This window comes from Papilio machaon, chromosome 6 (assembly GCF_912999745.1).
Source record: "Papilio machaon chromosome 6, ilPapMach1.1, whole genome shotgun sequence".
Classification (NCBI taxonomy): Eukaryota; Metazoa; Arthropoda; class Insecta; order Lepidoptera; family Papilionidae; genus Papilio; species Papilio machaon.
The window spans coordinates 3,321,409-3,347,892 of NC_059991.1; the positions used below are offsets into that span (position 1 = coordinate 3,321,409).

The window sequence follows — 26,484 nt, forward strand, 5'->3', positions numbered from 1 at the left end:
AGATTTCAATAAAATGTAATGAAAGCTACAGATCTCTTTTATTATTATCCGAATGACAAAAGGTTTTCGTGTGGATGGAAGTTCATTTTAATGTGTGCAGATTTATGTGTAAATTCCTTTGTGAAAGCTTATATATATATATAACATGGGTACAGGATGAAGCGAACGAAAGAAAATAAAAATTTTCAATTAAAGAAAATCGAATTCGTATTCTACTCGTCATAACTTTTTTACTTTTGTTAATTCATTTTTTCGACGTTTTCAAACATATTGTAAAATGAAAAAGTGTTTCATTTCAAACCATTAATCAAATTCAAAAAGTTCAAATATATGTTTTAAATGCAGCCAATAGATGGCTATATCGCATTTATTAGAGACGGAGTCAGTGGGATTCTTTTTTATTTTAAAAGGTTTGATTATCTAGATTAACATTTTATAAACTTATTTTTACATGGTTATCATTACGAGTTAAACTATTATTTTCTTTGGATGAATTTATGTTAGACGAAATAAAAATTTCGCTTTGAAATAGTTTCAATATGGCAACATCGTCTCTTTTACTGTAAATTGTAATCTTCTGTCTCTCTAAGTTTAACTAAAGTTAACGCAACGTAGGCTTTGTAGGATAATTAAACTGCAGTTGGAGTCATTTTGATATTTTTTAAATGGCGTTTTAGATTTCAATGAAATAGAACGAACGCTACAGATCTATTTCATTATTACCCGATTGACTAAAAGGTATATAAGATCTTACAGTCCACAAAGAAATTATTATTAATAAGAAGTGGCATTAGACGTGGAAGTGATTCGAATCTTGGAAAAAATAGATTCACGACACTAATTTCGACACCGAGCTAGATAGAAAACTCTATGATTTTTTACTTCGCACAGCATGCGACCGGTTGTCGACATCAATCCTTTCATAATTTTTTAAATCCCCCAACACTCGGCTGATGAACTACAACGAGATTCTGTACAGAGAATATATGACCAAAAGACCGTAATGATAAAGGAAAATAGGTCCACGGAAGGTTCTACTTAAGTTGCGAACATTTTGGAAACTCCATCGCATCTTACCATCAGATACGTTTCGATAAATTGTCTCATTTGTGTTATAGAAGATCAGGTTATAAAACCAATATTTGATATAATTTACATCGTAAAGAACAGCAAAAGCCAGCATCCTGCAGATCCAGTCAGTATAGTACAGTACAGTACAGTACTACATACTTCTCACTAAAATGAAGAAATTAAAATCTTCATTCTTTGCACGTATGACTAAAGATTGGAACGCGTTGTAGAGGTCAATTTTTTCCGTCCAAATCACTTATATATACAGGGTCAGATCGCGACCACTTTTAACGGAAGTGTGAATGGGCTAGTACGATTAACAAACTATTGTATAATATTTTACTGTATGCGCTAGTTTCATCATTATTTACAGAATTATTTAGATGAATATTGCTAGCTTAAATAAAAATATATACGCAGTTATTAGTTACTTTCCGTCTTTGCTTAATTACATATCCTGTCTAAATTACAATGTTGTAATTGATTTAGATGGCGAAACCAATAAATTTTATCGGCTTGTAGTTACTATTACATTAGCTAGACAGATGTTCAGCAATTACATGTACATAGGTAAAGGTAATGATGAAACTTAAATAACAAGTAAAATTACTTTATATTGTTATTTAGACTCTAGAATATAGACTGCGTCAATATAGATCAAAATTGTTAATTTTTCAAATAAGTCAAAGTTTCAACAATGTGAAAACTGAGTTTGTGCATTATTTCCCTAAGTATTTTTACCAGTTTACTATATTTTTTGTGCAATTAATTAGATTTTTGATAACAAAAACATGCTAAGCTCGCTCTCATAATTAATCAAACTTTATTCTATGGTTTCAGTACTTTTTGTATTCTTCTAAATGTCCACCATTACTTTACGGTTCTTAAAGATTAAATTGAAGATAAATAAATTAAAAGTTTGATTTGTTTCTTTCTAACTTGGTAAAATATTTTAAAGTTAGTTTACGTCTCCTAATAGGACTGATTGAATGTACTGAATAATTATAATATAAGCATTTTAGACAATATGCGTGAAAAAAGTATGCAAAACTACTTTCTGACCCGTTGACCTTGTCAAAGGTTATTCTCGATCAATATAAAAACGAGTCGTATCACCGAAAGCCATATCAGTAGTTGAATCGCAACACTTACAAAATGTTCTCCAAAGTAAGTGACATGAAATATTATACTAATAAAAAAATAATAAAGAACGTTACATTATCATTAATTCATAAATTTTTTACAGATCCTCGCTTTGAGCGCCGTACTGGCGGTGTCAGCGGCAGGTCTCCTGCCCCAGGCCCACTACTCTTCAGCTGCGGCCGTGTCCTCCCAAAGTATCGTGCGCCACGACCAGCCGCAGGCCATCCACGCCGCTCCCGTCTCCATCCACGCCGCTCCCGTAGCCATCCACGCCGCTCCCCTTGCCTACCAAGCCGCTCCCATCTCCACCTACGCAGCCCCTGCCCGTATCTCTGCCGGACATGCCGTGTCCTCTCAGACCATCCTGCGTCACGAGCAGCCGCGTGCCGCGTACGGCATCGCTCCCCTAGCGTACGCCGCCGCACCCGCACACTACGCCGCGCCCCTCATCAGCCACGCCGCCCCCGCCGCTAGGCTTATCGCTGCGCACCAAGATGAATACGTAAGTAGAATACGTGTTACCTACTGTAAATTTGGCTTAATCTCTGTGATTTTGGAAGTGTTAATCTTGTTATCTTTTTTCTTCAGGCTCACCCCAGATACGACTTCTCGTACTCCGTGGCTGACGGACACACTGGCGACAACAAGTCGCAACAGGAGAGCCGCGACGGCGACGCCGTGCATGGCCAGTACTCGCTGTTGGAGGCCGACGGTTCCGTGCGCACCGTGCAGTACAGCGCCGACGACCACAGTGGCTTCAACGCAGTTGTCACCAACTCTGCGCCCGCGCACCACGCCGCTCCCTCATACGCTCCTCAACACATAATCGCACATCATTGATTTGACCAAAAATCCTTTAGGAATCTTAGCACTGTCATTATTTATTGCAATAAACATTAAAAATTATAAACATGCTTTATCATTTATGATTGCAATTAAGGATGAAGTATTCGTTTATGTTTATTTTTTAAATCCACTGTTCATTGTTTTTCTGTTTGTTAGCTTATCATTATGCGCAAAGCGATTTTTTTTACCCCTTTTAAGGAAATTGCATAAACGGAATAACCTGAAATTTGACGCCGTTAAAGTCAATGTGGTGAAGTTCGTAAAGCTATTTTTATAAAAAAAAATTGTGGTCATATATAGACCAATGGACGACTTCTAGTTTAAATAAAACTACTACTCGTAGAAATATTGGGAAAGATACGAAATAGTCCTATGTATTTTTTTTATTTTGAATTGACGTAACTGTATGTAGGATAATACTTATCACATAAGCAAAACAATAAGTTTGTAAAAATAAAGCCAGTAAATAGCGCTAAAATAGCTGTTTCAAATTTCATGAATCTTTAATGAATCAAATCGAGTAGTAATCGTCTTCAGCTATGGGCTGTGTTCCCTACGAAGGCCTCATAGTCTTCCAAAGTAAGGAGTGACTAGGCCTTATTAAATCACGCTTGCTCACTGCTGGTTGATTGACTTCACACAAATCGAAAATTGCACTCATGGACTCATGCATTAACTATCATAAATGATGAAATAGGTGTGTGTTGGAGTGTGTGATTAAAATAATACCATATGTCATACTAGTACTACTTTTGTAACAGAATCTGCTATAAACAATACAACGGTGGTAGATCCCGGAACAAATATTTGTTAGGTGCACGAATGGGCAGGCTCAACCGGAGCAATACCACAACCACACAGAAGAGATGCGTGAAGTGGAAGCAATTCCACGTTATGTCTGATGTGTGTGCGTACCAGAGACTTAATTTTAGTCCACGTTCCCTTCCCACTCTGTTTTATAAGGAAAGGATGGGAAGTGGATTTGATGGAGAAGGGGACGCATAGCAATAGGATTTACCTTCATTCAATTCATCTGCAATTGTGGATGTCTATGGGCAGCGATCGCTTCGCTTTCTATAATTCGCACCCTCCGGAGAAGAAAGCCATAATATGAAATGTACAATTGTGCAGGAGAATTAAAAAACTGTTTTTTCGTTATAAATCGATTATTAGTAGATATATTAAAATTTTAAAAATTCTATATATATAATTCTATATAAAATTATATATATATATATATATATATATATATAAAATAAAACAGCTGATATTTAATAAAATGTATAATACCAACCTTATTATCCTTTTTTGTTTTTGTATAGTTATCTTAGGTGGTTTTTCACCGTTAGGTTAGAACCAAACATATTTCTGCATCAATATATTATTGCTTTATTCGTTGATAATTTAGATGCAGTCACTGCACTATAATATAAGATTATGTCTTTTTTCTCGTTAGATATAAAATGACTACAGCAGTTAATTATCATTTATACTGAAACCGAACTGTTTCGTATTGTGTAAAGAGGCATTACAGTATTGTTGATCAAAATATTTTACCAGAAGAAAGCCATAATATCGAATAGCGTTGCTGCACACGAAAAATAGGTGAATAAGGAAAGTTTATGGTTTTATTCTGTGTTCAAATTATTCAGCAACTTTAAACGAATATTATATTGTAAGATATTTGATGCAAAAGTATTTAAAAGAATTAAACTAACAGCGAAATAATGAATTTAACTCTACTTCATAATAATCCTCGCTGTAGTATCAAACTCAAATCGAACGTTAATAAACAAAAATGTCAGACGTTCCGCAATGAAGGATGGAAAGAGACTGCCTCGAGCAGCAGCGCACGCCTCCTTATAAAACCTTTTGTGAGACTACCCTCAACAGTCCTAACACGGCCTCTCCTGACTGGAGAACGTCCTCGTCCTCCTGTACTTCTTTGCAACTTTGCGAACCATAGGCACGATGTTTGCATAGTTCGTTTACAACAACATAGTGAACCATAGGCACAACGTTTGCATAGTTCGTTTACAACAACATAGTGAACCATAGGCACGACGTTTGCATAGTTCGTTTACAACAACATAGTGAACCATAGGCACGACGTTTGCATAGTTCATCTACACAAATGACTTCAGCACATGACATAGGCACGACGTTCGCATATCATGTGTCATCTACATGTGCATAACATAGGCACGACGTTCGCTTATTACACACATGTCAGATACATAACTACTCGTATAACATAGGCACGACGTTCGCTTATTATACGCAAGTAGTATCACACAATCGTTCGTATAACATAGGCACGACGTTTGCGTGTCATACGAACAAAAGATGTCTCACCGTTAAAAAAAAAGCAGAGCATGTCTCGGGAGTCCACTCCCCTCACCGTGGCACCATGTAGGGCAAGCGTCCCGCAGTCCGTCCTCTACATGATATTAATGGCAACCCGCAGTTTGTCAGTCCTGAAAATACCCTAGAAGCATCTCCTGATACAGAACGTCTCACATTCCGTTCACAATCTCACTTCTGCAGTTGGGTATCCCGCAGTCTACGCAACGCAGAGCATCTCGACAATACATGGACAAAGCAAACTGAACTAATAAAGGGCATCAATGACTATTATGACATAATGACATACGTCTGACTCAGGTAATGGCTTAACACGCTCAGCGCAACCGAACTAGCCTTACAAGTTCACTTTAAAATGAAAAAATCATGTTGGCATGTAACGTGTTAAATCTTGCCACGACTCGGCCTTACCTGACCCTCATTAATAAACTGATCGAGGTATTCAATTTCAGTCTTTAGTAAAGAACACATCTTTAAATTAATTTAAAAGTCTAATGTTGACTTATTTGGCATCAAAACTTGAAATATAAAAATATTGGTTCGATCTTACCGCAGTACAAATTGAATAGATCGTGTCCACAATCCTGTCTGCTGTGAAATACACAGACAGCGCGTGAGCCTCACTGCCCACACATTCCCATGCAGAATAAACAGCTTGGTCCACGCTACCCTTGTTTCGCGAACACTGGTACGACTTTGATATCGACTCAACTTGCTACGACTACAACAATTATCACGGTAACGACCTGACATTTTTCTCTTTGCATTTATTTTCACGAAAATGCAAACACAAACACAAAGTGAGCAAAGTGGATAGAATCACGCGGATCCTATCCCACTTCTGATGTAAGATATTTGATGCAAAAGTATTTAAAAGAATTAAACTAACAGCGAAATAATGAATTTAACTCTACTTCATAATAATCCTCGCTGTAGTATCAAACTCAAATCGAACGTTAATAAACAAAAATGTCAGACGTTCCGCAATGAAGGATGGAAAGAGACTGCCTCGAGCAGCAGCGCACGCCTCCTTATAAAACCTTTTGTGAGACTACCCTCAACAGTCCTAACAATATATTATTACCATACTTTTCAATATTATTAAAAGTACTGATATTTCAAGTCTGAAAAAAATTAGGGATGTGTATTTGACCTCACAGATGACGTTTATGCAATAACATTAAAAAACCCATAATATCACATAATGGGTTTTTTCTCCGGAGAGGTGCGAATTAGGTGGCCGTTTGCTCGTTTACACCTTAAGATATAAAAAAATAGAATACTATTGTTTTCTCTGTTTTTTTTAGAGTAAGGGTTTACATAAATATTATAACATTCGTACGAGTTGAAGCTCTTGAGACGTAGTTATTAGAACAGGAATAAAAAAAACCAACAATGACACGTGTACTTTAAATAAAAGAGCTTATCACTATCTATTCTTGTTATTACGAGTTTTTCGAAAGATACAAAATATAGTATGTTATTTGAAAGGCCAATAGAATAGAACGGAACAGAGAACAGAACAGAGAACAGAACTGAGAACAGAACAGAGAACAGAACAGAGAACAGAACAGAGAACAGAACAGAGAACAGAACAGAGAACAGAACAGAGAACAGAACAGAGAACAGAACAGAGAACAGAACAGAGAACAGAACAGAGAATAGAACAGAGAACAGAACAGAGAATAGAACAGAGAACAGAACAGAGAACAGGACAGAGAACAGAACAGAGAATAGAACAGAGAACAGAACAGAGAACAGAACAGAGAATAGAACAGAGAACAGAACAGAGAACAGAACAGAGAACGGAACAGAGAACAGAACAGAGAACAGAACAGAGAACAGAACAGAGAACAGAACAGAGAACAGAACAGAGAACAGAACAGAGAACAGAACAGAGAACAGAACAGAGAACAGAACAGAGAACAGAACAGAGAACAGAACAGAGAACAGAACAGAGAACAGAACAGAGAACAGAACAGAGAATAGAACAGAGAACAGAACAGAGAATAGAACAGAGAATAGAACAGAACAGAGAACAGAACAGAGAATAGAACAGAGAACAGAACAGAGAACAGAACAGAGAACAGAACAGAGAATAGAACAGAGAACAGAACAGAGAACAGAACAGAGAATAGAACAGAGAACAGAACAGAGAACAGAACAGAGAACGGAACAGAGAACAGAACAGAGAACTGAACAGAGAACAGAACAGAGAACAGAACAGAGAACAGAACAGAGAACAGAACAGAGAACAGAACAGAGAACAGAACAGAGAATAGAACAGAGAACAGAACAGAGAATAGAACAGAGAACAGAACAGAGAACAGAACAGAGAACAGAACAGAGAACAGAACAGAGAACAGAACAGAGAACAGAACAGAGAATAGAACAGAGAACAGAACAGAGAACGGAACAGAGAATAGAACAGAGAACAGAACAGAGAACAGAACAGAGAACGGAACAGAGAACAGAACAGAGAACGGAACAGAGAACAGAACAGAGAACAGAACAGAGAACAGAACAGAGAACAGAACAGAGAACAGAACAGAGAACAGAACAGAGAACAGAACAGAGAACAGAACAGAGAACAGAACAGAGAACAGAACAGAGAACAGAACAGAGAACAGAACAGAGAACAGAACAGAGAACAGAACAGAGAACAGAACAGAGAACAGAACAGAGAACAGAACAGAGAACAGAACAGAGAACAGAACAGAGAACAGAACAGAGAACAGAACAGAGAACAGAACAGAGAACAGAACAGAGAACAGAACAGAGAACAGAACAGAGAACAGAACAGAGAACAGAACAGAGAACAGAACAGAGAACAGAACAGAGAATAGAACAGAGAATAGAACAGAGAACAGAACAGAGAACAGAACAGAGAACAGAACAGAGAACAGAACAGAGAATAGAACAGCGAACAGAACAGAGAACAGAACAGAGAACAGAACAGAGAACAGAACAGAGAACAGAACAGAGAACAGAACAGAGAACAGAACAGAGAATAGAACAGAGAACAGAACAGAGAATAGAACAGAGAACAGAACAGAGAATAGAACAGAGAACAGAACAGAGAACAGAACAGAGAACAGAACAGAGAACAGAACAGAGAACAGAACAGAGAACAGAACAGAGAATAGAACAGAGAACAGAACAGAGAATAGAACAGAGAACAAAACAGAGAACAGAACAGAGAACAGAACAGAGAATAGAACAGAGAACAGAACAGAGAACAGAACAGAGAACAGAACAGAGAATAGAACAGAGAACAGAACAGAGAATAGAACAGAGAACAGAACAGAGAACAGAACAGAGAACAGAACAGAGAACAGAACAGAGAATAGAACAGAGAACAGAACAGAGAACAGAACAGAGAACAGAACAGAGAACAGAACAGAGAACAGAACAGAGAACAGAACAGAGAACAGAACAGAGAACAGAATAAACGTTTATTGCCACACAAAAGAAAGTTATGAACTAAAATTAAAACAAAAAGATTCAATTCAATTAATAGGTGGCGTGTAATAATTTAGTAGTATAGTAATTCCTAGTAATAAGTAATTTGTTATTGTATTGTGTATTAAGAAATTATATGTATCAACGCCTTGAAAAGGCAAAAAATATTCAAATAAATCAAGAAGTAGGATTATTTTCAATATTTGTGAAGAACAGATAGCATAAGGGCAGTCGGTCTTAGCGAGATTATACATACAATACAAATTATAATTTTATCCGAAACACTATATAATTTCTTCCAGCTGATGGTTAACCTTCTAGATCAAAAATAGTGTACTTGAAATATTTTACAATATTTAATTTTACATTGAAGGCATAATTACCTAATTCCGGCAGATTCGTGACTAGTTATTCTTGTTCTTTATCTAGATATTATATTTTCCATCAAATTAATTTGACAAAGAATTTTCCTTTTAGGCGTAGACAAATTAAATTCGGCGTTTTCTAAATCAAATTTGGACATTCCCATGTGTATTCGACATAATAATTTTATTTGCTAATGTATGGTATCGTATTATCGATTTCAGTCCTAGAGGTACAGAAAAAAGGTTCCACTGTTTAACTAACGTTTTCATTTGTTATGTTGTTATTTTGCTTAAAATAAAATAATAATAATGAAAGATATACTTTGTAAAAATTAATGGCGACTAGTAGTCGTTCAAAGAACACTACATATGTATATCCTAAATTTTTGTGAATACAAAAGTACGCATGTTTGTTTTACATGTTGACCTTGTTGGAAGTAAAGCCCGATCAGTATAAAAGCAAACCGCGTTAACGAATTGCATATCAGTAGTTGTATCGGTACACTTACAAAATGTTCTCTAAAGTGAGTGCCATGTAATATGATAGTGGATTTTAATTAAGAATGTTAGATAAACATTAATTTATCCGATTGTTACAGATCGTAGTTTTGAGCGCCGTTCTGGCGGTGTCTGCAGCGGGTCTCCTACCCCAGGCGCACTACTCTTCAGCCGCGGCCGTGTCCTCCCAAAGCATCGTGCGCCACGACCAGCCGCAGGCTATCCACGCCGCTCCCGTCGCTATCCACGCCGCTCCCGTCGCTATCCACGCCGCTCCCCTCGCCTACCAAGCCGCTCCCATTGCAACCTACGCGGCCCCCGCCCGTATCTCCGCCGGACATGCCGTGTCCTCTCAGACCATCCTGCGTCACGAGCAGCCGCGTGCCGCGTACGGCATCGCTCCCGTAGCATACGCCGCCGCACCTGCACACTACGCCGCGCCCCTCATCAGCCACGCCGCTCCCGCCACTAGGCTTATCGCTGCGCACCAAGATGAATACGTAAGTAGAATATGTATTACTTACTGTAAATTTATTGTATTCTCTGTGATTTTGAAGGTATTAAACATATCATTTTTCTTCAGGCTCACCCCAGATACGACTTCTCGTACTCCGTTGCCGACGGACACACCGGCGACAACAAGTCGCAACAGGAGAGCCGCGACGGCGATGCCGTGCACGGCCAGTACTCGCTGTTGGAGGCTGACGGTTCCGTGCGCACCGTGCAGTACACCGCCGACGACCACAGCGGCTTCAACGCTGTTGTCACCAACTCTGCGCCTGCGCACCACGCCGCCCCCGCACATGCAGTCCTCTCCCATTACTAAACATTGTCGATAATCATATGTTAAATATAGTAATTATTAAATTATTGAAAAATGCATAATATTTTAGATTTCAATAGATGATAATGAAAGCTACAAATGTGTATTTACTCAGTTGTTCCAACTCATCATTTTTAACCACAATCTGCAAAAATAGTATTGGCTACCGTAAGATTCACGCAATGGAGCCGCTGAGCAGAGATTTTTCTCTGCTTTATTTACCTCACAATCTGCTGCGATAATTTATAACGATTCGATGATTTATGTCCCCCAATAGTAATTAAGTTGGGCTATATTTCTCTCACTAAATTATATTAAACCATACAACATTTAAGTTTAACTAGTGCATGAAAACTCGCCACTATGAGTTAGAAGATAATAATCATTATTATTAGAAGAAAGTGTTTATTCATGAATTTTCAGTTTCATCGTTAGCAGTGTTTGTAGCATGTTAGATAAGTTTGGATGGGATAATTAAATAATTTAAAGAGGCCTTAATAAAGTTTTTAAAATATTTAAAACTTTATTTCTGTACGGTTTACTTGCATGTACTCATATGTCTCGTATTTATTACGCCAAAATATTCTCTGGCTGTATATGAAAATGGCTGTAATTTATATGATTCAAATTAAAAAATACTAGATTGCTACGTCAGTTATGTATGTGAAATAAGCTAATACAAAATATAGAAACATTGAAAAATCACAATTGTCATCTTTATCTTTGCCAAAGACGTTTGATGTGCAAAAGACAGAACGTTATTAATTCTTGTACCGTTTCGTTTGACATGCCGAGACGTTATGTTAGACGTTATGAATGTATTTGTTTATGAGCTGAAGCTTTCAATAGCTATATTTATATATTCACATCAAAAATAAAGAACTGCTTTTACAAGACTGTTTTTTTTTATTTAATGAAGAAAAATGAATAAACGTCAAGAAGAAAAAAAAGAAAAATAAATGTACAAAAAAGGTTGCGCAGTGCGCACTGGCCCCTCAACCCCGGGGCCGGTATTGCCATGACACTGTGCTTTTAACTTTTCTCTGGCAAATAGCTATTTTGCATAAAATATTTGAAGGAAAGTGCTAATCATTTCGGCTCAATAGAGCAAAATAGTTATAACTAGTATTTTGGTATGGGAATTTCTTTGAGTTTTGCAAAAGTTTAAAACTGTGAAGGTTCGTAAACGGAAAAGACTGTGAACATTTTCAATCCTTATTAAGAATAATATAATATCCAGGTTCATTGGTTTCTGAAATGTTGCCATCCGTCTCTTTATCTTTGACAAAATAGAGAAAACGATATGTTTTACACAGGATTTTGGTCTCAGAAACCAACGATAAGCTAAATTGAGTCGAGCATAAGAAAGATGTTCTTACGACGTAGAATTTGTAGCAAACATAAAGCTCGTTAAAGCTTAAATAAAAGTATCTGCACGGAATCCGTAAAATTTTAAATGTCATTGACCAACTGACATAACTGTATTGACGGTCATTCGAGCTTTATTTCTCCCTTCACATTTTTATTTTGATTGTTGAACTTCGAATAAACTATAAACAGTAATTTACTTATCTTATCTACAATCTTAAATCTATCGTTTACTTTTAACTAAATCACGAACTATTTATATTTTCTGAAAGGATAATGACGTTTAAGATTTGGTTAGTAAGCTTAGTTATAGGTCAAAGTCCTAATAAACAGGTACAGTCGGCTGTATAAATATATATACACTTTAACAGATTTAGAAACTCGTATATGTCTTCAGTTATAAACTTAAGTATGCACGAATATGTCAATAAAAAGTAATCGTATTCCGAATCATACGCAGAGATGCGTATATACATATTTTTATTAATGAAATTTATTAATGAATGCATATGTATATATGCAGCTGACTGTACATACGTACCGATAATTTCCAAAACGTTGAACAAAAACATTGGAACTCGATCAAAAGAATTTCAAAACTTAAGTTTAACCCAATCGAATAAACTGTTTTTTATTCAAATATTGTAATTTTGGGAAAAAAAACTCTGGCCTATAATAATACATAAAAGTTGGGAATAATCAATTAAAAGTAAAGCTTAAGTTATTTGACATAAAATTAATTACGGTTTGTAACAATTATTATACATTTTTGAATATTTTCGCAAAAACTATCTATCATTACTAGAACAGGACTACATTTCTTTATTGATCGCCTTTCACTTCTTTTTAAACTTGATTATTATGTAAGATGAAACTATTAAGTTCACAGAAAAATACAAGTAATTTACTCGTCGACCTTGTGTTGTGAAACACAATTTATATAAAAGCGCCTTTTTACAGGACGAGTGTATCAGTACCTGCAGAACACACAAAAACATGTTGACTAAAGTAAGCTACTGATTTGTGATCGTGCTTATTTTAAAAATATATATATATATTTTGAACAAAATTATCTTCCTATGAGTTCACATTTATCTAAAAAATTTATAAATTTTCCAGGTATTGATTTTGAGCGCCTTCGCGGCGATTGCGTCTGCTGGGCTCATTGCCGAGCCACATTACTCATCTGCAGCAGCGGTCTCGTCGCAAAGCATCGTGCGCCACGACCAGCACCAGACCATCCATGCAGCACCTGTGGCCATTCAAACCGCTCCGATCTCATACAGTGTCGCTCCAGTTGCTTACCATTCCACTCCCGCTCATATCGCCACAAATGCTGTATCTTCTCAAAGCATTTTACGTCACGACCAACCTCGTGTCACACTCGCAACTGCACCTCTTGCCTACACTTCGGCCCCAGCTCATTATGCTGCTTCACACGTAAATTACGCCGCTCCTGTTTCTTACCAAACATACCCAGCTCGCGTATCTTCAGGCCACGCTGTGTCTTCCCAAACTATTCTACGTCATAATCAACCACACGTTACTTTAGCAGCGGCACCTATTTCTTACGCTGCTGCACCGTCGTACTACGCGGCTTCCCACAGTAATTATGCTAGCCCTATATCGTACAATACATCCCCGGTTCGAGTTTCTGCAGGTCATGCTACATCTTCCCAGACAATTTTGCGCCATGACCAACCTCAGCTCGCCGTTGCAGCAACACCAATTTCGTATGCCGCTCCTACTTATGCTGCTATTCCTAGTTACGCAGCCACTCACGTTAATGCTGCTCCTGCAGCCTACACATCGCAAGCTCGCTACACTGGTGGTCACGCAGTTTCTTCACAGAACATCATACGTCAAAATCAAGGCATCTCCTCTATCGCCATTGCTCCGTCCACTTACTCTTCTCCTTCCTCACTCTACTCTTCATCCTACGGATATGGATCAAACCCCATTCAACAAGCATCTATCCACGGTATTTCCTCTCAAACAATTCTACGTCAGGACCAACCTCATGCCACGGCAGCCATCGCCCCTGTTACTTACGCAGTCACTGCCCCATCTCATTACGCGGCTCCTAGCCACGGCATTATTGCAGCTGCGCAACACGTAGAACAATATGTAAGTACTATTACTTGTCAATGTCATTATGTAGCTTAATATATCCCCTCAAGTAATATAATACAGATCAATCAATGTTCAATGTTCAACATATAATTCCAGGCTCACCCGAGATACGACTTCGCGTACTCTGTGGCCGACGGACACACCGGCGACAACAAGTCGCAGCAGGAGAGCCGCGACGGCGACGCCGTACATGGCCAGTACTCGCTGTTGGAGGCCGATGGGTCCGTGCGCACCGTGCAGTACAGCGCCGATGACCACAGCGGCTTCAACGCGGTCGTCACCAACTCCGCGCCCGCGCACCACCCAGTACCCGCGCATGCACCTCAGCATATCATCGCACAACATTAAGTTCCTTCTAGTCACTCGTTTAATGGTCAAATATATAAGTGTTACATATAAGTAAATTAATAAAGAGAACATTTAAAAATATCTAATTTTTTTAACCTTTCAACAAAATCCCTTTTTTCAATTGACAAAGCTAAAATCTAAGACCTTTATTTCTCAAAGAAACGTAAATCTTCGAAACCAGTATTGTATCCATGCGTCGTCGCGAGTAAACAATAAATAAAACCGTCACCACCAGTTGTCTATTCGGTAATAACAGTCATACTGACTACATCACTAACACAAATTTCTAAAATGTCAATCGATTTACTCCATGATCTTGAAAATCGTAGCGACTTTTCTCAGGACGATGTTGAGAAACAAGCTTTGGCGACGAAATAATAAAATGTCGGCGACGCGTGCCTGTGTACGAACCTCTATGACATTATATTGCGTAAGTCGCTCAGCAACTAAAAGGATACATCATAAAGAGTCATCATAAGAGAGAGATACATCGTCTTTCTATGCGACGCCTCCACTTTTGATTATTAGTACGCAACGCATCTGCAATGGCGGATGTCTATGGACAACGGACGCTTCGCTATTTAGACGTATTCACGCCGTTTGCGCGTTTGACACCTTATGATATAAAAAAGGTCTTGGTATTTTACACATCTTGTACACGAATTTATTAAGATATCAAGTTTCAGTAAAATTTTAGACAATTTCTAAGGAAGATAAAAAGGAACGAGTACGACTAAAACTAAATGATATTGACTGATGGAATTTTTAATTGAGCGAAATCAGATATAAAGTGCTTAACTGCCACGCTCAGAATCATTAATTAATAACTAAAGTAGTCCCTTAGGTAAAATATAATAAAAAAAAATCTGCACTAAAGAATAAAAAAAGTGACAATTTTATAACTGACGAGAACAATTAGTCAGAATCGGATACTACGAGTTACAAGACGGCTTATTTTAACATGTTCTTTTTAAGATCCGGTCTAATAACGAAGTGAGCCTACAGAATCTCCGCTCTGATTAGTTGTTTAGTGTTTTACACATCACTTATATACCATAGTTAATTATGTGGGACAAGGTGGTCGCGTAATGTCACAATATTTTTTTAATTCTATAAACATTATAAAGTTATCGCAAACAAGAACTTGATAATTAATTAACAAGTGTGTGTACTACTAAAAGTTATATCATCATCAGGTCACTATAGGTCCCCACCGAGGGGCTCGGAGCCTAATATTATAAATGCGAATGTTTAGATGGATGGATGGATTTTTGTTTGAAGGTATCTCTGAAACGGCTCAACGGATCTTGATGAAATTGGCACAGATGCAGAACATAGTCTGGAAGAACACATAGGTTAGCTATTAATTTTTTTTAATTCCGCGCATACGGAGTATGCGACAACTAGTATGCTATAATGTTAAGTTCATCCTTTTTAATTAAAATATATTCCCTTTTATCAGCTGTCCTGAAATAACTGAATGTAACTGCGAAACATATGAATTTATCCAAATAAACTGTATTTTGTGAGACAGTTTAAATATGAATTTGAAAGAATGTAGATTTAGCTTTTTGGTATACACAAAATTGTATAAAAGCCGCGTGACGTCATAACGTGTTTCGATAAGATCGTGTAGTATTTATGAATGAAACCAGAAATGCTAAAGAGTGTATATTTTTAGCGCATCATCTGTCACGGTCGGTCAAAAGTCACTGAACTGATCTCGCAGGAATGAAGATGAATCATGTACGAGATGCGGTTACATTTTTTAAAAGGTCTTTATTACATGTCTTGTTTAAATTTATTTTAGATGTTCCTTACTAATAATATTAATTGCATAGTTAAATTATATTAAAATATTTTATGGGGCAAAGTTTACAATTTATAATATATGTATGTAATACGTTATAGTAATCCAAAAAATAAATATTCAATATAACTTTACGTTTCTTAAAACTTTTTCGTTCATATTTTTCGTATTTCGACATTACAAAAATATGCTACATTCTGGTTCTTAACTATAACCACAACTGTCAATTTCAATATTTAAACCAGTCATTGGTTCAATTAAAAAATTGAGAATTGTCAATATACTTATGATTTACGAAAGAAAAATATTTCAACAGACCAGCGGTACTCGAATTATCCCGCCCACTCAATTTATTATCAAGCGAATTAATAAATTAAGGAGTTCAATTCCATAGAACGTTTCATTGTAAGTCGAAAAATGGCCTAGATTTAAGGCCAGGGATAACAAGTCACATATTTGACCGGTTCATGTCGGCGTTACGATATTCTTTGCATAACACGCGTTCGAATCGTAGATTTAATTGTATGGTACAAGGCATAAGAAACGAAAATTAATATTAAGTATGATAAGATTTTCCGCTATTTATGGCTAAATTACTATAAAGTAAACAAAATTAAATTTATCGGATCCACTAAGATACAGAAATACTTTTTCAATATAGACATTTTCAGTAAAAATTTACTTACATTTTAAAAGTTAGTGGATATTTTCGTACAAAACTATTTGATTCAACATTTATTGTACCTCATTAAATCAGAAACCATTCAAATGATATCTTGCAGATGTTTTGAAAATAATTGATTTATATTTGATTTATAAGAAAATAATTTGTCCCAAATCAATAATCTTATAACTTGGACCACAGTCATGCCCGAGTGCCGCGCCGCAGGCATTGGCCTCTAAATATGAACGAGCGCCAGGTGTCAACAACTTTTTTTTTGACTGACTGCTTATTTAAAAGAGATTAGTTTTCGCAACTAAATATACTTTTCTCATTTATTACATAGATATTGTTATATATCTTATTACTATGTAACAAGTGCTAAAATATGACTCGTGATCAAAATTCGACGCCCCCATCGAATAATCCTGTAATACAGTCTTACCGGGTTTTTGCTTTTCCGTTGAATTCGGCATCTAAAGGTCCCATTTCACGTTGTGTATTTTTTTTGTATTTTCCTTAATGTTAATTACGGAGATAAAAAGTCATTATTTAAACAGTTTTTTTTTTTATTTCCGGTATTATCATTTTTTCCTTCATAGCACAGAATACGCCCAGAATATGTACATGAATGAAAATTAAATACAATGAAGCTATAAAAAATAGCTTTGTTTTGGTATCTAAAAGATTCTTGTACAATAATTATTGATGAAGTTATTAAAGAAATACGGTTTTTTGCTTCTCCTGAAAAAAATGATTTTTCATATTACGGGGTTATTCGGCGGGGGCGTCGATATTATACTTTAGAGCTTTAGACAATCACGAGTATTTATGATGATGTAATATCTGGCTCTATATAAAGATCTATTTAACTTAAGAGGCGGACATAATACCAGTGTGATTATTTTATATTAGCACATAATTTTTCCATAAGAAAGACATTATTTAATAAATATATGCGATTTAATAACAAACTTACGTGTAACAATTAACAATTGCTATAATTCGATGAAGTAGATAAAATGATTTAATCATATTCAAACGGTGCTCTGCAAATAAAAATTACAACAGTTGATCAAAATGATAATAACATAATTGAATACAGTGTACGAATATGCTTCTTTTGTATAAATTTCGCGTCACTTTAATCGGCGGCTTTTAATCGTTTGTTAGTTTAATTGACATTCAACTTTCAGCCGTTAATTACACCGAAGGTATGAGGGTTCGTCAATAAAGAAAAAATGTCAAAATAACGAAAGAGATTCCCCGGTACTTAAACTCGTCTTGGCAAAGTCAATACTGAGAAATTAATATCAAATAATTTTTAAAACTAAATTTAGAATAATTTACACTATTCATAAAATATAGAAAACAAAGACGCAGAAATAGTCTTATGGCTATGTTTATAGTAATGGATGTTATTAAACAAATTCTTTGTAGCATCCGTGATGTGATAACTTCTCAATAACATTTCACAAACAATAGATAAGAATGAAATAATAGCTTACATCATGCATCGCTCTGAAAGATCTTACTAGTTAACAAATGTAGCCAGTGACAGTTGACTTTCATTTGCTCGTGAAAAGCAGTGAAGAATAACAATTCGCAAATATTTCACCAAATTAGTGGAACAACAGTTTTTTTTAATATATACTTGTGACTTTTGGTGCTTTACGTGGGATTAGGAAGTGGGATAAGGCATTCCAACATTCCAGTGGTTTCTACTTATGTAGTGCACTTACATTATGCGTGTCAAAGTAAGTGTTCATTAGAAACAAGAATAACCCAGCCATATTTAATTCATTTTGACTTTTGACTTTTGTCAAATTGCATTAATTTTATTGTCACAAAAAAATTCAAGAATTTAAATCTAAAAAAAATATTAAATTTAGATTAATTGTGCAGTAACAAAGTGTATGAAAATATTTCTTTTCAGAATATTCTATTGGTACTCGTATTGGAAATTTATATAATAAAATCCGAATTGCATGCATTTTCAATTCAAAATGACAATAAAGAAGCGCCGAATCCTAACAATAATCGTGAATCGGTATACAAGCTTACTTCATCATCGCCGGAATTTGAACATATACATGATCGAGAGAAAACTGTAAAAAATACAGCCAACAGTAAAAATGAAAAGGACCAATATGGTTACGCGAGCATCCAATACGCACCCTTAATTCTGAAAGCTGATGAATATAAAATTAAAGAAGAAATACAAGTGAATCCGACTATTCCTGGTTTTATTCTCAGTAATTTTGAATTAAGTAAGAATAACATAGAACCACGGCTGGATGATAATAATTCTCATGAGAACTCACGTGGATCAATTATACACGGGCATAATATTCAAATACCCGAACCAAAAATAATTTTTCCAGAATTAAAAGAAATGAATAGAGAGAACTCTGATTTGACAAATAAGGAAACCATTAATCGGGTATATTCTTATCAATTGAATTAATATTTATCATAAAGTTGTTTTAAATGTTTTAATTATTTTTGTTAGGTAATCTATATAGTGAAAATACGGAACCGATTTTAATTTTTTCTTTTTTATAGATGAAAAGGTTCATTGTTAATATAACATTACAGTTTATTTAGTTTGAATTACAAAAATCTTCTCGCTTATTTAAAAACGCAGGTAAAATAGATTGCACTATTGCATTCATTAGAGTTTGAGCCAGTCGGTTTTGTTGTTTTTTTTTTGGAACGAAGTTCCTTATCGCGCGTTGTGAAAGGGGGCTAGACGGAAAAAAATCTTACGAAAAGTTGTCACGACACTTTTTGCTATAGTAAGTATGTTAACGACGAATGAGCGCTACTTCACCATGGCAACGACGTGACAATATATAACGAAAATTCATAGAAATAAAATGTACTTCTTGTGAAGACTTAAGTTTTATATTCATAGAATAAACATTGGTTCCTTCACTAATTAATAGAAAGGAACTTCGTTCCATCCGGATGTCCCTTGACACCTCTCAAGTTTTTTTAAATTAAGATTAAGTTATTGTCATTACGCTGGTCTACAGTGGTTCTGTTGCCCTAGACAAGAAAATGATTTTGTGTCCATTAATGCACACTATTCATGAAACAATCAATGATTTTCTTAGGTTTGCTCTGATTTTTTTAATTTAAACAGAACTTTCATGATTATATTCGTAATCTGGGCACTTAAAAACGTAAAAATTAGCGAAGATATCCAGGGCCACAATTTTTTTTTAGAGCTGTGTTATGTATCATATTAACTCGTTATTTTTGCAGGTCAGTGTAGGCAATCCATTTATGTATCAATATAATACAGACAAAACAACAGAAGAGCCAATCAAAGTTGAACTAGGCAATCAAGAACTATTAAATAGTCCAGAGCAGCCGGTTAAGGCGTATATTATGCTCTCTAAACAATACAACAATAATGCAAATGGGTAAGTCATGTAGCTTTATTCATCTATTGTAGTCTATATCAATAATTTGGTTAAAATGGAATAACTTTTATTTATATCAAAACGACTGCTGTACCTTTTAAACTGTGACAATCAAGATCCTCTAGTAGTCAGACCAAAGACAATTAAATATTTATTAAAACCAAGAGTACCTAATGTCACACATTGTTTTTTATAATTTGAAAACGATAGAAATTCACCAAAAATTGAATGTCCATCCATCGTACCCAATACTTTAGTGCAATATTCATCAGTTGTTTGTATTTTTTTTAGTTTCGATCGAAACAGAGTTCTGTATCAAAAAGAAACACCTATGCTTCAACCACAACTGGTTCACGTAAGACCTTATAGGCTCCATTTGAACGTAGCGCGTGCCTTTAACATCGTCAATGCGCCTGTGAAAAGCAGATATATTTCCAAATTGCTGCCTTCATGTCACCACAATGTACATAAATCTGATTTAACGCATCTGATAACACCGTCTGAAAGACAAACCAAATTATATCCAATGCACTTTAAATACAGCAGAATTTAAACCAATGAAGTAATTGTTTATATGTATGATCATCTTTAACAATAATAAGAAAATTAATACGAAACTGGTATTTTATTCACCAAAAACTTTGACTCTTTAATAGGATTTAAAGAATACTTTCACCTGATTAGTTATCTTAAGTTACATAAAGTTAAATTTAAAATTACAACAATATAAAGGAAATCAATATTTCACCATGTCCGTGAATATGAAAGATATAATTTCCGTTATTCTAAAAAGTCACACGAGTGAACCCAATTAATTATAACCATCATTCAAATATTAATCAATTAAGACGATACATTGATTCATTGACCGGTAAATCAGTAATAGGGGAAGGTCATCTAGCTCGTTTGACAACTTCCACCTCTATTGGTAATTGCCACGATATACTATAAAATATAGGCGAAACTATTGCATGTCATCAGTTGGAAGAGCAATCGTTAGTTATACATACAAAAATGTTCGCCAAAGTAAGTAACATACAGTATTTTTAGATTTTGTTTTTTTTTTTCAAATACTTCAGATACATTTTGTTTATTATTTTTTTTTAAATCACCTACTATAATATATTCTGTCTTCTCAGTTCGTAGCTGTGTGCGCCTTAGTGGCAGTCGCCAAGGCTGGTCTGCTCCCCGCTGCGGTCCACTACTCTCCCGCCGAAGCTGTCTCCTCGCAAAGCATCGTGCGCCACGATCAGCCCCGTGGTATCGCCACCAAGCTGGTTGCTGCTCCCGTAGCTAAGGTGGCTGTAGCCGCCCCCGTATACCACGCGCCCGCTCCTGTCGCCTACGCGCCTGCCCCCGTTGCCTACGCGCCCGCCCCTGTCGCTTACGCTCCCGCCCCTGCTGTATATCGCGCTCCCGTCCAGTACACTGCCCCCATCGCCAAAGTGCTTGCACAGCCTGAGGAAGTTGTAAGTTACCCACATATTTCGTTAGTTACCTTTTTTACTTGTAAAAAATAATTACAACACAAGTCATTATCATGAGGAGTAAAAAAACACACAAGGAGTAAAAAAACAACGATTTATTATTGTCAACAGAAAACACTTACTCAAATAAATAAAATGTTCATATTTCCAGGCGTACCCTAAATACGACTTCACCTACTCCGTCGCTGACGGCCACACCGGGGACAACAAGTCTCAGCAAGAATCCCGCGACGGTGATGTTGTGAAGGGCTCGTACTCTCTGCAAGAGGCCGACGGCTCCATCAGGACTGTGGAGTACACCGCCGATGACCACAACGGTTTCAACGCGGTCGTACACAACAGCGCCCCCAAGTCCGCTCCCGCTGTTATCAAGGCTCCCGTTTATGCGTCAGCACCAGTCTACTACAAACACTAAGGACTTTCCCAGACAATGTATACCAATGATGTAGAAGATTAATTATTTATTTTAATATACGAATTAGCTTCAAACTGTTTTTTTTTTTTGTCTTAATGTATTTTATCTTAAGAGCCCAGAATTCGGCGAACTCACAGGGTCAATGAAAGATACAGAAAATTTTATATAGGTATATACTAAAAAAAGAATAAAATAATAACTAATTTAGCTATAATTATTTACTCTTGTTAATTAGATTTTGTTCACATAATTAACGTCGAGTGACAGGGCGAATAATAAAGTTTAAAATAATACTTTTCGAGAATTAGTTTCACGTTGTCGCCCTCGTTTCCGTTATTCCCGAAATGCTTATGTTTTGCAGAATAACGAAGATATTGTATCCTTATTGAATTAATTTATATAAGCTTACGTACTTAATAATGTCACATACTCGAAATTTTCGTGAGTACAGAATAATTTCAAGTCAAAGTATTGCAAGCATTGCGCTTTTCAGTCAGTACATTTCTGCATAAAACATGTGGCATATTTGACAGTGGTAGACGCCAGCAATAAAAACATTAGTTGCACGAATTGGCCGATGAAATACCACGACCGCAGAGAATACGCGTCTCAAATGGAAGCAATTCCGTGTTTCGTCTGATGAGTGTGCGTGTCAAAGGCCTAATTTTAGTCCCCTTTCCCTTCCCACTCTTTACTTGTAAGAAAAGGATTCGAGGGGGAAAGGAATTTGATGGAGGAGAACGATTCTTTCTGTGCGTCCTCCGACGAATATCGTGCAACGCATCTGCAGTTGCAGATGTCTATGGTCAGCGATACTTCGTAGCCGCTTACTCTCCACCTTATGGTATAAAATTTATAAAATAAAAAAATGTTTAATACGCGATATTTACAGTGATCATTAAAATGGGAAAGTACATTGTCTGTTTCTGGGACAATTATTTCACATCTTTCATAATTCGATGTTAATTTAATAATTTGATTTACCCGAGCAATAGAAATAATATAACGACAATTATAGAGTTAAGATATTCTAAACTTCAATACAAAAGCCTTCAAGCTTAATGGATTTAAAGGAAAGGTTTAACAAATAAGTATGTATACAGGAAGACTGAACTAACAGTAGGAATTGAATAAAATAGGTAATATAGAAATACACAAACAAATCAAAATCTATAGAATAAGTTGTTTATCAATCTAAAAGTAAACTAAATTTAAATAAGCTGGCTACACGAGAAATAACGTTACAAAAGGCGCTGTCTAACTGTGATATAAATGCATTTCATTTGATAGTAAAGAGGTGCACACAATTTCTAGTCTTATTTCCTCTCTGTGGATTTGTATATTTTGTCAATAATGCTTATGGGTAGCACGAACGTTAGGTACTTGGTGCTTGCTCATTCGCTATTTTATACACGTTAAAATCGAATTCCTTTTTTTTTCATTACACGAGACTGAATACAAATATCACTTAAAACTAATAAATGATAGGCAAGGAGATTTTTATACTGTTAGAAGATTTTTCACTATAGCCTCCGCATTTAAATAACGAACCTACAAACAAGATGCAATTATTTAGTCTTTACAAATTTTATAAGGCCCTGTGCCGATGTGTAAAAGGCTATGACACTAGGACACTTATATACCCTATTTACCACTCATATACTTTGATATACCCTATGACACTTCGGGGAAAAAGATAAATCAAATGAAACACTCGTCAATCGAAATCGGTTCAGTCGTTTAGGCTGTCTACTCACGCAGAAACTCACATACATAAAAACAAAGTTACTTGTCGGGCATAAAAAAACATTACCCTCTTATCAATAAGGTAAAACATCTATTTTCATGAAAAATTATCTTTTACAATAATTTTTTAACATTGTTAATTTTCGCATCATTTTAAAATAGAAAGTGATTGTTTAGACTTGTATATATTTATATGATTAGCAAAATACCCTGAGGCGAGGTCATCGAACTGGTTCTTATATCAGATCTTAATCACCGAAGGAGGCACTAGGGTATATAACCGTCGCACGATTTTTATAATACATCATTCTATTAAGAAACAACACAGAAAAATGTTCTTCAAAGTAAGTTTTGATAATACATTGATATTTATATTGACAAAATATCCAATTTGTCTGTCTGTATTGTCGGTGTTTGGAAATTTCACAATTTGAAGCGGTAATGAAAATAACAATAATAATTTTTCAGATCGTGACTTTTTGCGCTGTTGTGGCGGCGTCCCAGGCGGGACTTCTGCCGGCAGCCGTGCACTACTCACCCGCCGCGGCCGTCTCCTCCCAGAGCATTGTGCGCCACGACCAGCCCGCTCTCGCCACCAAACTGGTAGCAGCCGCACCTGTCGCCAAGCTGGCCGTCGCTGCCCCTGCAGTGTACCACGCCGCCCCCGCAGTGTACCACGCTGCCCCCTCAGTGTACCACTCTGCCCCCGCAGTGTACCACTCAGCCCCTGCAGTGTACCACGCCTCCCCCGCCCCAGCTGTATACCAAGCCGCCCCTGTTCGCTACGCAGCCCCCGTCGCCAAAGTACTTGCACAGCCTGAGGAAATTGTAAGTTCCAAATATTTCATTTCATGCCAACTTTTACTTATAGAAAAAATTATGCAAAAAGGTACATTAAAGTCATTTAGGCGATAAGAAGGAATATTTTACCTTAAAAAATATTTTAGCAACTAAAAAAAATTAATGTTATATTTCCAGGCATACCCTAAATACGATTTCACATACTCCGTCGCCGACGGCCACACCGGTGACAACAAGTCCCAGCAAGAATCTCGCGACGGTGATGTTGTGAAGGGCTCGTACTCTCTGCAAGAGGCCGATGGCTCCATCAGGACTGTTGAGTACACCGCCGATGACCACAACGGTTTCAACGCGGTCGTACACAACAGCGCCCCCAAGTCCGCTCCCGCTGTCATCAAGGCTCCCGTTTACGCGTCAGCGCCAATCTACTACAAACACTAAATAGTCATTCGATGCCATTATATTAAATGTTAATTGATTAGTTATTTATTTAAATAAAGTAATTAATTGTATAAACGTGTAGTATTTATTCCTACATACAGAAACATTACTTTTATAAAATTAAAATTAAGTTGCTAATAATCTCTAATAAGGCTCTAATATTAGTAATATCTCACTATTCGCTGCGGTGATGTTTGTCGCAGTCGAGAAATCCGCATATGTGTGATAGCAATTTGTAAGAAACTGTGAGGTTACGTTCCAAGATGTCGATTAAAAAATTGAGATGAATTTGAGAAGGTATAAATTTTAGTAGGCTTTGATGAGTTAAAAAATAGCAACTACGAATATTAAAAGACACCTTTTATCAAGCTACATTATTCAGAAATTGGCAAAAAGGCAAACGCGCAAATAACAAATACTTTTTTTTAAATGCCAAAGCTATAGTAAAATACTCTTATTTAGGTTGAATATACTGTCAGAAACCGGTAAAACGCAAAGTTTTTGCCGTGAATGCGGGAATATGTCAGTATTTTTAACCCGCGAAATTTGAAACCGCGGTACCGAAACTACGAAGAAAGAGACTTTACTGTATACATAATAAACATAAATAGATAATAGGCAACGCTGAAGTAACGAGAAGAGTAATAAAAAGTAAAACCTAATTTTGCCAAACTTAAATTATGTTAAGAAGCATAATAATCAAAATAAATGACCAGAAGTTTTGAAATTTAACGATAGGTAAGAGTGAAGTTACGTGTAAAAGATATGCTTACAGTTGGAACGCGTTGACTAAATTAGTATCATACTAAAGAAGAGTGGTATTAAGAGCACCAGAAACAGACGAAAATTGGTGCAAGATTATAAAGAGCCTAGAGAAATATGTAAAATCCACGCAAAAAGAAAATCCGCCTTGCTCTCTGGATCACGGGCATGAGTTATAAGATTGCTGTTAACGTAAGACTTAATGCGATATATCTGCGAATTGGCAACAATTTTATTACTTTAATATTGATAACCGTTAATATTATATTTGGAGAAATCCGTATTTTATTACAATTCAAACATAATAAAAAAAATACCTAGTACTAGTAAACTATTTTCTGCCTACTACGCGACTGTCGCCATATATCTCCTATATATGTAGTTATTAAGTACATACTATTATATGAGCTTACAGAGATTTAAATATTTAATTTGCTGCTCATTCAATCATTGGACTGAAAGAGTGAGAGTAATTAAACTTAAAATTAAACAATTACAGGGACATTTGT

At 36.2% G+C, this 26,484-nt stretch overlaps 5 protein-coding genes across 5 annotated transcripts; all 5 read left to right on the forward strand.

Moving 5' to 3' along the window:
- Nucleotides 1-2,187: 2,187 nt before the first annotated feature.
- On the forward strand, nt 2,188-3,116 carry LOC123721066 (cuticle protein 19-like). The gene is made up of 3 exons (XM_045678325.1): nt 2,188-2,238; nt 2,318-2,716; nt 2,803-3,116. The coding sequence occupies exons 1-3, from the start codon at nt 2,227-2,229 to the stop codon at nt 3,052-3,054; spliced, it is 663 nt and encodes a 220-aa protein (XP_045534281.1). The 5' UTR covers nt 2,188-2,226; the 3' UTR covers nt 3,055-3,116.
- A 6,613-nt stretch (nt 3,117-9,729) lies between these two features.
- LOC106716523 (cuticle protein 8) lies at nt 9,730-10,586 on the forward strand. The gene is made up of 3 exons (XM_045678328.1): nt 9,730-9,775; nt 9,851-10,249; nt 10,333-10,586. Exons 1-3 carry the CDS (start codon nt 9,764-9,766, stop codon nt 10,573-10,575), a joined length of 654 nt encoding a protein of 217 aa, XP_045534284.1. The 5' UTR covers nt 9,730-9,763; the 3' UTR covers nt 10,576-10,586.
- Nucleotides 10,587-12,872: 2,286 nt separating this feature from the next.
- Nucleotides 12,873-14,486, forward strand: LOC106716553. Its single transcript, XM_014510083.2, has 3 exons — nt 12,873-12,948; nt 13,060-14,067; nt 14,170-14,486. The coding sequence occupies exons 1-3, from the start codon at nt 12,937-12,939 to the stop codon at nt 14,419-14,421; spliced, it is 1,272 nt and encodes a 423-aa protein (XP_014365569.2). The 5' UTR covers nt 12,873-12,936; the 3' UTR covers nt 14,422-14,486.
- Nucleotides 14,487-18,576: 4,090 nt separating this feature from the next.
- On the forward strand, nt 18,577-19,359 carry LOC106716522. The gene is made up of 2 exons (XM_014510043.2): nt 18,577-18,649; nt 18,829-19,359. The coding sequence occupies exons 1-2, from the start codon at nt 18,638-18,640 to the stop codon at nt 19,357-19,359; spliced, it is 543 nt and encodes a 180-aa protein (XP_014365529.2). The 5' UTR covers nt 18,577-18,637.
- Nucleotides 19,360-21,309: 1,950 nt separating this feature from the next.
- LOC106716521 (cuticle protein) lies at nt 21,310-25,246 on the forward strand. The gene is made up of 5 exons (XM_045678396.1): nt 21,310-21,349; nt 21,463-21,792; nt 21,962-22,220; nt 24,408-24,799; nt 24,950-25,246. Exons 1-5 carry the CDS (start codon nt 21,338-21,340, stop codon nt 25,211-25,213), a joined length of 1,257 nt encoding a protein of 418 aa, XP_045534352.1. The 5' UTR covers nt 21,310-21,337; the 3' UTR covers nt 25,214-25,246.
- Nucleotides 25,247-26,484: the final 1,238 nt, after the last annotated feature.